The 17,598-nt window shown below is 45.7% G+C and overlaps 1 protein-coding gene across 2 annotated transcripts in view; it reads left to right on the top strand.

Moving 5' to 3' along the window:
- Positions 1-16,859, top strand: part of LOC309650258 (heparan sulfate glucosamine 3-O-sulfotransferase 3A1) — a 442,514-nt gene extending 425,655 nt beyond the window's left edge. For both annotated transcript variants that reach the window (XM_082441450.1, XM_082441449.1), the window contains one exon: positions 15,854-16,859. In XM_082441450.1, coding sequence (XP_082297576.1) covers positions 15,861-16,475 — 615 coding nt within the window. In that variant the 5' untranslated portion in view covers positions 15,854-15,860 and the 3' untranslated portion in view covers positions 16,476-16,859. The remainder of the gene's footprint in view (positions 1-15,853) is intronic.
- The last annotated feature ends 739 nt before the right edge of the window (positions 16,860-17,598 follow it).

Here is a 17,598-nt window from a genome sequence, read left to right as displayed (position 1 = left end):
TTCTAATTCTATTGATCTGAGTCTTCTCCCTTTTTCTCTTGATGAGTCTGGCTAATGGTTTATCAATTTTGTTTATCTTCTCAAAGAACCAGCTTTTAGTTTCATTGATTTTTGCTATTGTTTCCTTCATTTCTTTTTCATTTATTTCTGACCTGATCTTTATAATTTCTTTCCTTCTGCTGGCTTTGGGGTTTTTTTGTTCTTCTTTCTCTAATTGCTTCAGGTGCAAGGTTAGGTTGTTTATTCTAGATGTTTCCTGTTTCTTGAGGTAGGCTTGTATTGCTTTAAACTTCCCTCTTAGCACTGCTTTTGCTGCATCCCATAGGTTTTGGGTCGTCGTATCTCCATTGTCATTTGTTTCTAGGTATTTTTTGATTTCCCCTTTGATTTCTTCAGTAATCACTTCGTTATTAAGTAATGTATTGTGTAGCCTCCATGTGTTTGTATTTTTTACAGATCTTTTCCTGTAATTGATATCTAGTCTCATAGCGTTGTGGTCAGAAAAGATACTTGATACGATTTCAATTTTCTTAAATTTACCAAGGCTTGATTTGTGACCCAAGATATGATCTATCCTGGAGAATGTTCCATGAGCACTTGAGAAAAATGTGTATTCTGTTGTTTTTGGGTGGAATGTCCTATAAATATCAATTAAGTCCATCTTGTTTAATGTATCATTTAAAGCTTGTGTTTCCTTATTTATTTTCATTTTGGATGATCTGTCCATTGGTGAAAGTGGGGTGTTAAAATCCCCTACTATGATTGTGTTGCTGTCGATTTCCCCTTTTATGGCTGTTAGTATTTGCCTTATGTATTGAGGTGCTCCTATGTTGGGTGCATAAATATTTACAATTGTTATACCTTCCTCTTGGATCGATCCTTTGATCATTATATAGTGTCCTTCTTTGTCTCTTGTAATAGTCTTTATTTTAAAGTCTATTTTGTCTGATATGAGAATTGCTACTCCAGCTTTCTTTTGATTTCCATTTGCATGGAATATCTTTTTCCATCCCCTCACTTTCAGTCTGTATGTGTCTCTAGGTCTGAAGTGGGTCTCTTGTAGACAGCATATATATGGGTCTTGTTTTTGTATCCATTCAGCCAGTCTGTGTCTTGCGGTGGGAGCATTTAATCCATTTACATTCAAGGTAATTATCGATATGTATGTTCCTATTCCCATTTTCTTAAATGTTTTGGGTTTGTTATTGTAGGTGTTTTCCTTCTCTTGTGTTTCTTGCCTAGAGAAGTTCCTTTAGCGTTTGTTGTAAAGCTGGTTTGGTGGTGCTGAACTCTCTCAGCTTTTGCTTGTCTGTAAAGATTTTAATTTCTCCATCGAATCTGAATCAGATCCTTGCTGGGTAGAGTAATCTTGGTTGTAGGTTTTTCTCCTTCATCACTTTAAGTATATCCTGCCACTCCCTTCTGCCTTGCAGAGTTTCTGCTGAAAGATCAGATGTTAACCTTATGGGGATTCCCTTGTGTGTTATTTGTTGTTTTTCCCTTGCTGCCTTTAATATGTTTTCCTTATATTTAATTTTTGGCAGTTTGATTAATATGTGTCTTGGCATGTTTCTCCTTGGGTTTATCCTGTATGCGACTCTCTGTGCTTCCAGGACTTGATTAACTATTTCCTTTCCCATATTAGGGAAGTTTTCAACTATAATCTCTTCAAATATTTTCTCAGTCCCTTTCTTTTTCTCTTCTTCTTCTGGGACCCCTATAATTCGAATGTTGGTGCGTTTAATGTTGTCCCAGAGGTCTCTGAGACTGTCCTCAGTTCTTTTCATTCTTTTTTCTTTATCCTGCTCTGTAGTAGTTATTTCCACCATTTTATCTTCCAGGTCACTTATCCTTTCTTCTGCCTCAGTTATTCTGCTATTGATCCCATCTAGAGTATTTTTAATTTCATTTATTGTGTTTTTCATCATTGCTTGGTTCCTCTTTAGTTCTTCTACGTCCTTGTTAAATGTTTCTTGCATTTTGTCCATTCTATTTCCAAGATTTTGGATCATCCTTACTATCATTATTCTGAATTCTTTTTCAGGTAGACTGCCTATTTCCTCTTCATTTGTTAGGTCTGGTGTGTTTTGACCCTGCTCCTTCATCTGCTGTGTGTTTTTCTGTCGTCTCATTTTGCTTATCTTACTGTGTTTGGGGTCTCCTTTTCACAGGTTGCAGGTTTGTAGTTCCCGTTGTTTTTGGTATCTGTCCCCAGTGGCTAAGGTTGGTTCAGTGGGTTGTGTAGGCTTCCTGGTGTAGGGAACTAGTGCCTGAGCTCTGGTGGATGAGGCTGGATCTTGTCTTTCTGGTGGGCACGTCCACGTCTGGTGGTGTATTTTGGGGTGTCTGTGGCCTTATTATGATTTTAGGCAGCCTCTCTGCTAATGGATGGGGCTGTGTTCCTGTCTTGCTAGTTGTTTGGCATAGGGTGTTCAGCACTGTAGCTTGCTGGTCATTGAGTGATGCTGGGTCTTGATGTTGAGATGGAGATCTCTGAGAGATTTTTGCCGTTTGGTATTACGTGGAGCTGGGAGGTCTCTTGTGGACCAGTGTCCTGAAGTTGGCTCTCCCACCTCAGAGGCACGGCCCTGATGCCTGGCTGGAGCACCAAGAGCCTTTCGTCCACACGGCTCAGAGTAAAAGGGAGAAAAAATAGAAAGAAAGAAAGAAAGAGGCTGTAATATAGTGAAGTAAAATAAAGCTATTGTAAAGCAAAGCTATACAGACAAAATCTCACCCAGAAGCATATACATATACACTCACAAAAAAAAGGAAAAGGGGAAAAATTAATATATCCTGCTCCCAAAGTCCACCTCATGAATTTGGGATGATTCGTTGTCTATTCAGGTATTCAACAGATGCAGGCACATCAAGTTGTTTGTGGAGTTTTAATCCGCTGCTTCTGAGGCTACTGGGAGAGATTTCCCCTTCTCTTCCCTGTTCGCACAGCTCCTGGGGTTCAGCTTTGGATTTGGACCCGCCTCTGCGTGTAGGTCGCCTGAGGGCGTCTATTCCCCGCCCAGACAGGACGGGGTTAAAGGAGCAGCTGCTTTGGGGGCTCTGGCTCACTCAGGCCGGGGGAGGGAGGGGGTACGGAGGAGGCGGGGCGAGCCTGCGGCGTCAGAGGCCGGCGTGACGTTGCACCAGCCTGAGGCACGCAGTGCGTTCTCCCGGGGAAGTTGTCCCCGGATCACGGGACCCTGGCAGTGGCGGGCTGCACAGGTTACCGGGAGGGGCGGTGTGGAGAGTGACCTGTGCTCACACACAGGCTTTTTGGAGGCGGCAGCAGCAGCCCCAGCGTCTCACGCCTGTCTCTGGGGTCCGCGCTGATCGCCGCGGCTCGCGCCCTTCTCTGGAGTTCATTTAGGCGGCGCTCTGAATCCCCTCTTCTTGCGCACCGCGAAACAAAGAGGCAAGAAAAAGTCTCTTGCCTCTTCGGCAGCTGCAGACCTTTTCCCGGTCTCCCTCCCAGCCAGCTGTGGTGCGCTAACCCCTTCAAGCTGTGTTCACGCCGCCAACCCCAGTCCTCTCCCTGCGATCCAACCGAAGCTGAGCCTCAGCTCCCAGCCCCGCCCGCCCCGGCGGGGGAGCAGACAAGCCTCTCGGGCTGCTGAGTGCTGTTCGGCACCGAGCCTCTGTGCGGGAGTCTCTCCGTTTTTTCCTCTGCGCCCCTGTTGCTGTGGGGTCCGTGCTGATAGCCGCGGCTCACGCCCGTCTCTGGAGTTCGTTTAGGCGGCGCTCTGAATCCCCTCTCCTCGCGCACCAGGAAACAAAGAGGGAAGAAAAAGTCTCTTGCCTCTTCGGCAGCTGCAGACTTTTTCCCGGGCTCCCTCCCGGCTAGCTGTGGTGCACTAACCCCTTCAGGCTGTGTTCACGCCGCCAACCCCAGTCCTCTCCCTGTGATCCAACCTCTGAAGCCCGAGCCTTAGCTCCCAGCCCTGCCCGCCCCGGCGGGGGAGCAGACAAGCCTCTTGGGCTGGAGAGCGCTGGTCGGCACCGCTCCTCCGTGCGGGAACCTCTCCGCTTTGCCCTCCGCACCCCTGTGGCTGCGCTCTCCTCCGTGGCTCCGAAGCTTCCCCCCTCTGCCACTCGCAGTCTCTGCCCGCGAAGGGGCTTCCTAGTGCATGGAAATCTTTCCTCCTTCACAGCTCCCTCCCACTGGTGCAGGTGCCGTCCCTATTCTTTTGTCTCTGTTATTTCTTTTTTCTTTTGCCCTACCCAAGTACGGGGGGAGTTTCTTGCCTTTTTGGAGGTCGGACGTTTTCTGCCAGCGTTCAGTGGGTGTTCTATAGGAGCAGTTCCACGTGTAGATGTATTTCTGCTGTATCTGTGGGAAGGAAGGTGATCTCCGCGTCTTACTCTTCCGCCATCTTCTCTCCTCCCCCCATCTCCGTTTTCTATGGTCATTTTTTTTTTTAATTTTTATTTATTTATTTATTTATTTATGGCTGTGTTGGGTCTTCGTTTCTGTGCGAGGGCTTTCTCTAGTTGTGGCAAGTGGGGGCCACTCTTCATCGTGCTGCGCGGGCCTCTCATTATTGCGGCCTCTCTTGTTGCGGAGCACAGGCTCCAGATGCGCAGGCTCAGTAATTGTGGCTGACGGGCCTAGCTGCTCCGCGGCATGTGGGACCTTCCCAGACCAGGGCTCGAACCCGTGTCCCCTGCATTGGCAGGCAGACTCTCAACCACTGCGCCACCAGGGAAGCCCAAGACATTTCTATTCAAACTGAATTTAGATGTCCCCTCCGTTCCTTGAACACGCAAGCTTTTCATTTTGCTCTATCTGTTGTTCAGTTGAAATGAAATCTCAAGGTTGCACTTTTCTCAAGCTTGCCTAGATGCCAAGTGTTTGGAATCACTGCATATCCGAAGATGGTATTTGGATACTACTTTCAATGAAGTAAAACTGAGCTCAGTCGAAAGGTCTCGTTCTCTTTCATCTTTATAAGCCCTGGGCCCTTATTACTGAAGTCAGGGCCAAGCTCCCCCTCCCTCACCTTCATTCATCACAGCCTAGTTATTTTGCTCTTTGGTTTGCCTTTCTGTGTGAACGCCTATGAAATACTTTCTTTATCCTCAAATTCTAAAACATTTTGCTAATACATTTCAGAGTGTAGGTCTCTACCAGGGCCAGAGCTACGGTGAGGCATCGGTAGCACACAGGGTGCAGAAGTTGAGGAGCTAGATGCTTCCTCTCTGGGTAGTGCAGTGTTGAATTCTTCACATCTGGGTAGAATAATAATTGTCCCTTTCTAGCTTGATGCATAAAGAACATCTGACATCCAGAGGCAGACCCACTGTGGACAAGTGGCAAGTTCCTATCTTTTTCTAGGTGCTTTCTTAGGCTCTGATTTTCTTATAGATTCTGCCATTATTATTAGCGGGTCTGTGAATTTTAGTTTTTAAGGGTGTTAGGGCTTTCCTTCTGGATATTCTTTGATATTTTGTTAGGACTTTGGGAGAAGCTCATCTGTTCCCAAGAGCCAGACACTATTTTAAAACAGAGCTTGGGACGCTGTAAACAAGGTTAGAAATGATATTTTAAATCTTACGAATACATGAGTTTCCCAATGAAGTAAACTTAGAAGAAGAAAATCAGAGGGTGAAGCGATGAGCCTTGTAAGTTACTGGTCTATTTTTATACTTCCTAAGAGCCCACAAATGAGAAAAATTGTGAAATTGCTTGGGAAACTCTGAGGTCCCACACAAACATCAAGGATTCTTGCTTGAATTTATGATCCCAGATAACCCTTGCCCCTTCCCTTTCAGGGCTGCCCTTCTTTCTGACCTGAGAGATGTGTTTCCTGCCCTTTCATGGGTTACCCCAAATTATCAACCAAGAATTCCTGACTTTTCTCTTCTCCTCTCAGTGCCAAGGAACATTGTGTTGCTTTCTTGAAATAAGCTTGTTTCCTTTGTAATTAAGCCTGGGAAGGGTGAGAACCATGCCTTTCTGTCTCTTTACTTGACTGTTCAGAGGTTTAGAAGGAACCTGCCATCAAGGGCACTGGGAAACGTACCAGCCTTTAAGTCTGATGCTTGACTATCTTGACGACAGTTTGCTTATTAGATCTGCGCATCCAGATTCGGTCAGTGTGGGAGATGGTTCAAAAACAATACGTCTTCCTCTCCCACAGAAGCCAACTCAAAAAACAATGAAAGAGAGTTTTCTTTCCAGCCTCACAAGGCACGTTTGGCGGCTGGGGGTGGGGTGGGGGGAGTCCCACATAACAACAGCAGGAAAAGAAATATCGATGTGGCTGGGCCTTGGCCCCAGGGACACAGGCCCGACAGCGCCGGAGTTTGCTTTGCTTCCTCTGCTCCAGGCTCACGCCACCAGGGCCCCCGGGAACCACCTTCATGCCATGGCTGTGAAAAGAGCATGTTTCCCCTCGAATTTTCTGCTTTTGCTGGAGGCTTCCAAAAACAGACACATGGTTCTCTTTGGTTGCAGAGACTTAAAAAAAAAAAAAAAACTGTATGTGTACACGGCCAGATTTATTTATTTCTCCAGGTAAATTACCTTTGCCTTACCACTCAGGTCCTTCTCTTACAGAAGAAGGCCTTTGAAAAACATGTTATGTCTATTACCTGTTTGCAAGATTCCAATGATTTACACTCTGGGATGAATAGGGAAGTAGTGCATTTAACATTCCTATGTTTTGACAGAACGTCAAAGATGGCTACACCATCCACCCAAAGGCTCTTGCTGATGTTGCCTGGGTGTCTGGGACGGTGGAAGGAGCGTGCGCTTTAGAGCAGAATAGACCTGGCTTTTCATTCTGTCCCTTTCACTCATTGCTGTGTGTCTTTGGGCAACTCACGTTACCTCTCTGAGTCTATTATCTCATCTGAGAAATTATGCCAATAATTCTAGCTTTTTGCTGTTGTGAGACACAGGAAAGAATACATCAGATCTTGGCCTATGGTAAACGCTTAGGAAGTGCTCATTTGCTTCTGTCTTCATCATGTTCTTCCTAAGACACTTGGATTGAAATCTTGTCTGTTCTGTATGTGTTATTGGTAACAGTGCCGTATCTGGGAACCTCACCTTCTAGCAGTGACATCTTGTTTTGATGTTTTGGGCACAGAGGATGCATGGGACAGAGATGGGTCTCCTTCATCCCTGCCCTCTTAAAGGCAGTGAGAGCACTCAGCTGGTGGACTTGTTGGTCTTTCTGGTAGCTCCAGGCATGAGGGACATGCCACTACAGCCTTCGTCTGAACCAGCCTGAGCACTTTCCCTAGGCATCTGTTACGGGAGCCGCGTTCTTTCCGACCTCATTGATTTTGAAATCAATTCTGTTGATGCAGAACTGCCCTGCTTAATGATTTACACACATCTTTTTTATTTGATTGGTGGAGTCACACTTCAGAACAGAGCAGCAAGTGTGAGGCTGTGCAGAACTTTGAATTTGACAAGTTACTAAGGAGTGAAAGCCCTGAATCTGCATGGGATCTGAGAGGTGGGATGGCCTTCGAGACGTGGAGGACGGTGGTCTTATTTTGCTTATGAAGAAACCAAAGCCCAGATAAGTTAAGTGACCTGCTCAAGATCACACAGCTTTTAACATCAGAATCAAGACTGAATCCACATTTCTCTTCCCAGTTTTGAGTTTCCCATAAAACTGTGGTTTCTTCATGGAAATATGTGATCCATCTGAGCCATATTTTGGGATAAAGCCAATCATGTGTTGTCTTTTGTCTCCATTAGAATTCTTAGGCAGAAATCTTAACTTAAAAAATTAATTAGCCTTGGGCTTCCCTGGTGGCACAGTGGTTAAGAATCTACCTGCCAGTGCAGGGGACACGGGTTTGAGCCCTGGTCCAGGAAGATGCCACATGCCGTGGAGCAACTAAGCCCGTGCACCACAACTACTGAGCCTGCGCTCTAGAGCCCGCGAACCACAACTACTGAGCCTGCGCTCTAGAGCCCGCAAACCACAACTACTGAGCCTGCGCTCTAGAGCCCGCGAACCACAACTACTGAGCCTGCGCTCTAGAGCCCGCGAACCACAACTACTGAGCCTGCGCTCTAGAGCCCGCGAACCACAACTACTGAGCCTGCGCTCTAGAGCCCGCGAACCACAACTACTGAGCCTGCGCTCTAGAGCCTGAGCCTGCACTCTAGAGCCCGAGCCTGCACTCTAGAGCCCGCGAGCCACAACTACTGAGCCTGCGTGCCACAACTACTGAAGTCCACGCGCCTAGAGCCCGTGCTCCACAACAAGAGAAGCCACCTCATGAGAAGCCTGCACACCGCAATGACGAGTAGCCCCCGCTTGCCACAACTAGAGAAAGCCTGCGCGCAGCAACGAAGACCCAACGCAGCCAAAAATTAAAATAAATAAATAAATAAATAAATGTATTAAAAAAATTAGCCTCAACTCTACTGAAGGAGAAACTTACACTTTTTCCCCCTTTTTTAAGAGGAAGGGGGCCCTACTTCTTTCTTGAAAAGAACTGTTTTGGGGGTTTCTTAAAGTAAAATTTCTATAATTTTCAACCTGTAAAACTTTGGGATCTTCTTTGAAAACGTGTTCCGTCCGTAAGTCAGCTGTGCAGCCTCCTCTGTTCTCCCATCAACGTTCCTCTCATTCTCACCACCTTTTCCTCTCTCACTATCAGCCCCTAACCCAGGTCTTCAGCTCCTCAAGCCTGGATTACACCGGAGGAGCCTTGCAGAATATCTAACTACCTGCACGAGTTTCCTGATCCGTCCTGACTTGTGCTCCGAGTCAGATTTAATCTATCACTGACACTAGTCACACACTCACCTGTTCAGTCTAATTTCATACAGTTCCCCTGTTTCAAACAAATTTCTTCATCTGTGTTCAATTCAGAGTCTGGGGCTTTCAGGCTCTTCACAGCTACCCTCTGGGTGAGTTTCACACGTCCTTGGGTTCTCCATCCGTCCAACTGGCTCCATCCAAGTCACCTCTGGCATACCCTTTTCCCATCCCTCTTGTCTGCTGACTTCCTCTCATCCGATGCAACAGAAATAACCTGGCCGTAGGCACTGGGAGGACCTCCGTCACCTTCCATATACTGACTGGGGGAACTTGCACCTGCAGCTTTCCCTCCCTGAATTTCAGCTTCTTCATCAGAAAAATTGGGGAGCATAATGCCTATCTTCAGGGAGAAAACCATTGATGAAATGTTTTGCAAGCGTAACATATTCTTCAGGTACCTCTGCTTGTGTCCACAGACACATCTTCCATGATAACGTGAAGCCGGCAGAGCTTTCAGCGCCGGGAGAATCTCGTTTGGGGCAGAGGCCAGGCAGCTCCTGTTCTGATACTTACCTGGGGTGCGGGGCAAGAGGTCACTAAGAGGACCACTGGTTCCTAGAAATGGGAGCTCAATTCCTGTCCCTTTATGACCTAAACCTCCACAAACTGGAGATGTAGCTGCTTTAGCAAATGCCCTTGTTTGAAATCCATGTGTTCCTTGGAGAATTATGGAAAATTGGTCCATTTATTTTTTTATAAGTGCCATAAACTTTTTATTGAAGTATAGCACCGTTCAGAAAAGGACACAGATCCTGGCATACAACTCAGTGACTTTTCACAAGGTGGATACACTTGTGAAACCAGCACCCAGGTCCTGCACTGGGATATTCCTGACTTTCCAGAAGCGCCCTGTGGCCCCTTTTGGTCACTAAGCACCCCCCTCCACAAAGGCAACGGCTGTCCTGACATCTAACACTACAGGTGGGTTTTGCCCGTTTTTGAACTTTTTATAGGAGAAACCATCTGGTATATACATTTTTGTGACTGGCTGTGTATGTGAACATTGTGTTGATGAGAAGATGCTCTTCTAGGTTTCCTTCCAAAAGTTTTACTATTTGACCATATTCACCTGTATATCTGCAAGCCATCTGGAGTTGATTTTTGTATATGGTAAGAGGAAGAGGTCCAGATTTATTTTTCTATATGAACACCTAATTGACCAAACACCATTTATTAAAAATACAAGGGGGAAGGGTAATTTTTTAGGCGGAAGCACCTATAGAGAGGGGGCCAGTGGCAGTTCCGGTGGGAGGGTGGGGCAGGACGACAACAGGAGGGCAGGGGAAACGGCCCCAGTGGATACGAAGGGCGAGACGTATGCGGTGGCTTCCTTGTTTATACGTTCTCCAGTGTGCTGTATGCACGGAGACTGGGCTGTGGAGTGCCATCGGGGGCTGCCTCTGGGTGGCGCCCCTGGCTGCGGAGGTGGGGCTGGTGCGCGTGGGGCCGGGGTGTTTCCGAAATGGGGCCCGGCTGCTGGCTGCTCAAAACCCAGTCCAGGAGCAAGTCGTGGAAAGGAAAGGTTGCATTACTTCGGAGGCCGGCAACCGGCGGGCGGGGCAGAGGCTGATTCCCCCAACCCACAACTGGGGGCAAGAGCTTTTATAGGCGGAGGGACGGTGGTCTGACCAGCGTCTTCTTGATTGCTGCAGGTACAGTTAATCTGCAGTTCCAGGGTCGGCTTGTCCCCATTGCCTTGAGGCCGGTTCTCAGAATCGTGGTAGCTCATGTCGTGGCTACAGCCTGGTCATCATGTAGTTAACATCTTCTACCTGCTGGGGTTTCAGTGTCCACAGCTCCCAGGATACGGCTCAGAATATTACCTATAGCCCTTGGGAAGGTCCTTGACTTTGCTTACTGACTGAACTGTTATTATTTTGTTCTGTTTGACCACTTTTCTCTGCTTCTGCATTTTCTCACTTTTCTGATTAAACTTATTCTTTGGCTAAAGTTTTTCCGTGGGCAAAAGGCAGGCTGAGGACATGGCGGGGAAGGACCACAGGTTCCTGCTCCGTTTCAAGGGCAGTGGCATTTTGTCCCAAGGGAGGCCTTGCCTCTGGGACTGTCAGTGGCCTATCAGCACTGCGGTGGGGGGGACCCTGTGGGTCATCTTGCTACCCCACCATCAACTACTCACTTGATTTAGGGTTTGAGTAGAAAAGAAGCTATTTGGCAGGTCTATCATGCTCCTACTCGGCCTTAACCTTTCCCCAGCAGTGGACAGACAACTGCTCAAATAACTTGAGGCCCACGGAGACCCAGCCCCGTGGGACTGATCAGACCCCAAATGAATTCCCCGGGACACTGAGGTGACACAGTGTCATGAATCAGATGGCAGTGGTACCAAACAGCGTCCCTCTTGGCACAAGTGCACCACACACACACACCCCCATACACACACACACACCCCCATAGACACACACGCGTGCACACACACACATATACACACACATACACACTCTCTCACACACGGGAGGAGACGGGTGCCGCTGAGAAGCCAAGCTCACCTCTCCCACCAGAAGCAGCCAGCCACTGTCCTTGCAGAGAATTCGCTTCACCAGCTCACAACTCGCACGTCAGCCTCCTCACCATCTGAACGCCCTCAGCAGGAGGCCTCAAGTGAGCAGGTGTGTGGACGGCCCAGGAACACACCCGGGGGTCTCTGATCTCCTCTGGACCCGAGTCATCCGGACAGAATGGGGTTCTCCCGACTGCTGGGAATTCTGTACACCAGGCGTCACTTTCTTAAGAGCAGTGCTTGGGGGTGTTCCTTGTAGAAATTGTCGTGCTGACACTTTGTTACAATCCAGATTTCCCAAGCTCTTGGCTTGATTTTTCTGGCGAGATTGGAAAGGTTATGAGTAGCGCGTGGTCACCCCTCTGGCAGTTAAAAAATCAGAAGCACTATAAACAAAAAGGTAAACAAAAAGGAAATGAGAAATGACACAGGCCACGAACATTTCTGATCTCAGCTCCATAAAATCTCATCATGATTATATTCCCCTTTGGTCCTGCAAGAGGAAAGCAAGGCCACTCTTCTCCAGGTACCTCATGCTAGTGTTTAATTACCTGCAAAGCCAAAAAGACTCATTTATCTAATTCAAGTCTATCGATGCAATTTGAAGTCTTTGCCCTCTGGGTGAGTTCTCTTTTTAATAAATCAGGGTAAAACAGACATAACATAATATTTACCATCTTAACCATTCTTATGTGTCCAGGTCAACAGCGGTAAGTACATTTACGGTGCTGAGTAATCACTCTCCAGAACTCTTTTCATCTCGAAAAACTAAAACTCTGTCCCCATCAAATACGAACTCCTCATCCCCCCACCCCCAGGCCCTGGCGATCACTATCTTACTTTCTGTCTCTGTGAATTCGGCTCCTCTAGGGACCTCATACAAGTGGAATCACACAGTATGTGTCCTCCTGTGTCTGGCTTATTTCACTCAGCATAAAGTCCTCAAGGTTCATCCACGTTGCAGCAGGTGTCAGAATTCTGTTCCTTTTTTAAGGCTGAATAATATTCCACTGCACAGATAGATCACATTTTGCCTGCCCATTCAGCCCTCTATGGTATTTGTGTTGCTTCTACTTTTTGGCTATGGTGAATTCTCCTTTTGTTCTTTGGGGACAAAGAACAAATGTGTGGGACACACCTGGTAATAATCGTTCATTTGCTTGTAAAACCCCTTCTTCTCCTTGTCATCTTCAGGAGAAAACAAATAAGCGTCTCTAATTTTTCTTTATTATTCTAGTTTCTACCCACTTCTCCTCCCCCATACTTACTATAAATGTCTCCAAATTCTTTTCACTATGGAGAAGTGAATGGAATAGCCAATACTGTCTGCCTGGAAATTAAGGCGTCCTAGGACCTCCCCTTCCCATCGTTCAGTGGAATTTCTCACCCTCCACCCCAGCTTGTCCTGTCTTTAGACAAACCTCAAATGTCTTCTCATTGCGTACACCTTTCCGCTCCCCTCACGTGCCTGGTGTTTCTGCAAAGCTCTCATCGTACTGGGACGGCTCTTTGATTGCCCATCCCAGGCCGAGCCCTGCACAGAGCAGAGTCACAGTACATGCCTCACTCTGGTAAGGAAGGAAGATTTCTAAGTTTGCCTAAACACCTCGAAATAACGATATTCCAAAGTACATGTGCATTTCGTTTTATGTGATAGAGGAGCTCTTTTCTGAACATTAAAATTCAAATTGCAATAAGAAAATGAATGTAGAATTTAAAAGGGAGATTGCTATTTAAAGAATTCTGTTGTGAATCCTTTTACCAAACAACTGTCTGTGCTCTACAATGTAAGCCTCATTGAGGATTTATTTACACTTGCACGTCTTTGTTTTTGAAGAAAGTAGATTGCAGAGAGTTCATAGTTAACCCCGACTCCCCATCCCAATGGGGATGCTAAACCCGTCAGCTTTCCTCATCCTGTAGATGACAGTAATTAATGTGTTTTTCCTCTGAAATCCTATTTTAGCTGTTTCCTCTTCAAACTCCTCCTATTTTGGAGAGCTCTTTTTCCTACCCTATTGAGATAATTTAAAATATGGTTTCTTTTTTTCAGAGATATTGGTAACATTTCCTCTGGGACGGCACATTCTGCAGCTTTAATCTCTGCTGAAAGGCTACTGCGGAGTCTGCGCTTTGCCCCAGGGCCAGAGGGCAGGAAAGCTGAGATTACCAGCCAGTAGCTCCCACGTGAAGCATGATATCTCTGTCGTACTGGCCGAAATATGAGGTCGAGTGGTTAAAAGTCAGAGATGATAGGGAAAGAGGCAAGAATGCTGACTTTTTAAAAAAATCACCAAATACTCCTTCTTATAGTTTCAGTGATGCTTGACGTTTGCTTTTACAGTCCAAAACTTTGTCAGACCTTTCAGCCAATTTTCTTAACGGAGATAGTCCAACAGTTTCTGGATAGATCTCCGGGCTCATCGTATAAAAGTGTAACTAAGCTTCCAAAGTAGGTTGGTCTAGCCCATTTCTCAGTTCCATGAAGGGAATATATATATATATAGTGTGTATGTATATGTATATACAGTGGTGAAATCTGTGAATTCATGTCACGCAGTGGCTCCAGCATTGCGTCGGCAGTAAAGACAGTCTGTGTCTCCCTTGTGTCAACACTGACCTCCCTGGTCTTCGCTTTATCTTACCCAGACCTTCAGGCATTTTTAAGAAATGGGGAATGGGCACACATTAAAAGTTCTTTTGAAAAAGGAACTGCAGATTTTTAAAACAACAAAGAAAAAAGCAACAGAAATGAGATGTCTAATTATCATTTCCCCCTCCAAAAAAAAAGTAAAGATAACCTGACTGAAATATCAAAGAAGGCAAAAGTGTGAGAAAACCTGTGTCATTCAACTAACACAGCATCAGTGGCTTATGGCCACAACTGTTGAGGAATCTGTGCCAGGTTAATGCAGATGGGCACCAGATTGTTTATGAACCAGTTGATATGATGTCTGAGATAAACTTCAAAGTAATTCATTTAGAAAATATTAATTGCCAAAATTGACACAAGATGAGGCAGAGTATTACAAAAAACAATAACCACAGAAGAAACTGAAAAGATACTTGAAGATTCTAATCCCTTTCTTAACCTCTACCCCAAAAGTACCAGTAGTAGGTGGCTTTGTAGGTGACCCATCAAATTTTGAAGGGATAGAAAATTATTTTGCTATTGAAACTTCTCTAGGATATAGAAAAATATGAAACATTTCTCAACTCATTTTATCTGTGGAATAATTCATGTTCTCACAATTGATTAAGCTGTTGATCAAAAGAAAAACTAAGGAACATCTCATTAATGAATATGGATGAGAAATCCAAAGCAAAATAATGATGAATCAAGTCTAGGACTATATTGAAAGAATAATATACCATGATCAAATAGGGTTTATTCCAGGAATAAAAGTGGATCTAATATTAGGTTATTTATCAGTTTGGATCAGTGGATCAAAGGACAAAATACATTTTGTCATTGCAATAAATCTCCCAAATACCTTTATCTAATATTGATTTGAACAATGTCTATTTCTTATAAAACTTGGAATTAGAAAGTGCCTTAAAATTAGAATATATATATATATATATATGTATTTCACATATATAATAAATAGTGGCTTTAATGGCAGTACACTTTTGGAAGAATAAATAGGTTTTATCTCTCCTGCTTACACTTTTGGACTGGCTTCGAGACCCATCACTTCACAGCAGGAACGCATGCTTGAACTAGGTAGCAATCTCTGCTCCATCAAGACTCCAACAGGATTTTTTTTTCCACATGACAAAGTGATTCTAACATTCATCTGGAAGAATAAACAACAGACAAGAATCATTAAGAACGTTTTTAACAACAGAGTCAGAATTTACTTTGATGTACATGAAAATATACCATAATGTGATAATTGGGCCAATGGAAAGAGGAACCAAGATATTTAGACTACTGGAAGGATGGCATTTCAAATTATTAGATAAAAGATGGATTATTTCATGTCTTGTTTGTTACAGGAAAATTCAGGAATTATAAAGAGAAGTATTTTGTGTACTGTGCAATGGCATTATGTTGACTGTAATTGCTTTGTTTGTTAGAAAACTACAGAAAGGGCTCAGGGTATTTTAACACCATCCCATAGTCATATAATTGTGTTTATTACACTATCCTAATTCACCTAAAGAATTTGATCAAGGTTATTTTCTTACAGCCTTGTGGGTTGATAATTATAAAAATTACACAGCGCTTATTCTATACCAGGCACTTTTCTAAGCTCTTGAGGTATATTAATACGTTTAATCATCACAACAGCCGTAGGAGATCGGTAGTATTATTATTTCCCATTAAGTGCATCCACGAGGAAGCAGGGGTGCACAGCCTTGCGTCTGTGTGACTTCTCCGCGATCACGGTCACACGTCTAATAAGTGGAGCGGTCGGTACCTCAACTCAGGCTCCGGGTCTGTAAGACCCCCCCTCTCCCGGGAAGGAGCTCGCGGTGGCAATCAGGGGAAGGCGCTCAGTCTTCAGGCTCTAACGTGCCTTTCTGCTCCGCCCAGGGACCTGATGCCGAGGACCCTGGAGGGGCAGATCACCATGGAGAAGACGCCCAGCTACTTCGTGACGCGCGAGGCGCCCGCGCGCATCTCGGCCATGTCCAAGGACACCAAGCTCCTGGTGGTGGTGCGGGACCCGGTGACCAGGGCCGTCTCGGACTACACGCAGACGCTGTCCAAGCGGCCCGACATCCCCAGCTTCGAGAGCCTGGCCTTCAGGAACCGGACGGCGGGCCTCGTGGACCGGGCGTGGAGCGCCATCCAGATCGGCCTGTACGCCGAGCACCTGGAGCGCTGGCTGCGCCACTTCCCCGCCCGGCAGCTGCTCTTCGTGAGCGGCGAGCGGCTGGTGCGCGACCCGGCCGGCGAGCTGGGCCGCGTGCAGGACTTCCTGGGCCTCAAGCGCATCATCTCCGACAAGCACTTCTACTTCAACCAGACCAAGGGCTTCCCCTGCCTCAAGAAGGCCGAGGGCAGCGGCCGCCCTCACTGCCTGGGCAAGACCAAGGGCAGACCCCACCCCGAGATCGACGGCCAGGTCCTGCGGCGGCTGCGCGACTTCTACCGGCCCTTCAACCGCAAGTTCTACCAGATGACGGGCCACGACTTCGGCTGGGACGGATAACCCTATAATTTAAAAAGAAAAAAAAAAATATCAGAAGATAATATATTTTTTTACCAATCGGTAGAGAAGAGGCAGTTTAATATTTGCGCTGCTGATATGTTTCAGTATTTTTTTTCCATGAACGTTAAAGAGATTGTTCTTGCCTCTGCCCTCACCGTCATGTACAACTGCACGTGCAAACATTTGGATAAGCAAAAAAGGAAACCTGCACGCATCTAAATTCTCTCCATTTACCATTTTCAGTTCACGTTTTATATGCACAGTTATGAAGTATGAGCATCAGTTGCCATTAAAACTTTAAGAAAATCCTGAGGGTATAGCTCGTGCTCTCTCTCTCTCTCTTTAACAAAGCCCGGGTAAGACTGATGTCTACCCTTGTGTTTTTCTCCTGCGCCACTTTTTCTTAACGCCTTTCCCAGTTAGTGATGCTGTATGTTTGCACATCCCTTCCCAGTTACCACAGTGCTTTCAAATACAGTATCTTTCTTTCTTGATCCTGATACTCAGATGTGATGTAATAACATAAGGCATGGAGATTATTACCCCGGTTTTACAGATCAGGAAACTGAGTCTCAGGGAGGTTAAGTGATGTGTCCTAAGGACAGATGGTGGACTCTGGACAAAACCTCATCTTCCACTTGTTCCCTATTTTGTGCCACTTTTTCCAGTGAGAATGGGAAAGGCACAGACATCATTTAGAAATGGTTAGCTAGTCTGGGGACCAACAGAGAGGGTTTCCTGTTGCTTTCTAAGTTCTAGGCTAGCCTCTATGGCACTCAGACACCTTACACAGTTGTACTCAAGGAAACCACTCTGTCTTGGACACAACATCTTTTAAGAGCCAATCTTGGGTTGTTAAAGCACCCTGAGACATGGAAATCTCGACTCAATTGAAGTTGAGAGAAATTATTGGATTCTTGTATGGAGAACAAGATGGCCAGTCACACTAGAAGCAGGACAAGGTGTGGTAGGAGAAGAATTTACCTATTCTTGTTTTGACTGTGTTTTCCTTTTTTTCTTAAAGAAAAACCCACTTCAGTAAGAGCTTACAAATATGAATCTCATTTTTATAAACCTCTTTTTTAACAAAGGAAATCTGCCTCTCTTTGTAATATCTTATTTC

The sequence above is a fragment of the Balaenoptera physalus genome, assembly GCF_965194825.1.
Source record: "Balaenoptera physalus genome assembly, chromosome: 20".
Taxonomy (NCBI): Eukaryota; Metazoa; Chordata; class Mammalia; order Artiodactyla; family Balaenopteridae; genus Balaenoptera; species Balaenoptera physalus.
This window is presented reverse-complemented; position numbering and strand designations above follow the sequence as displayed.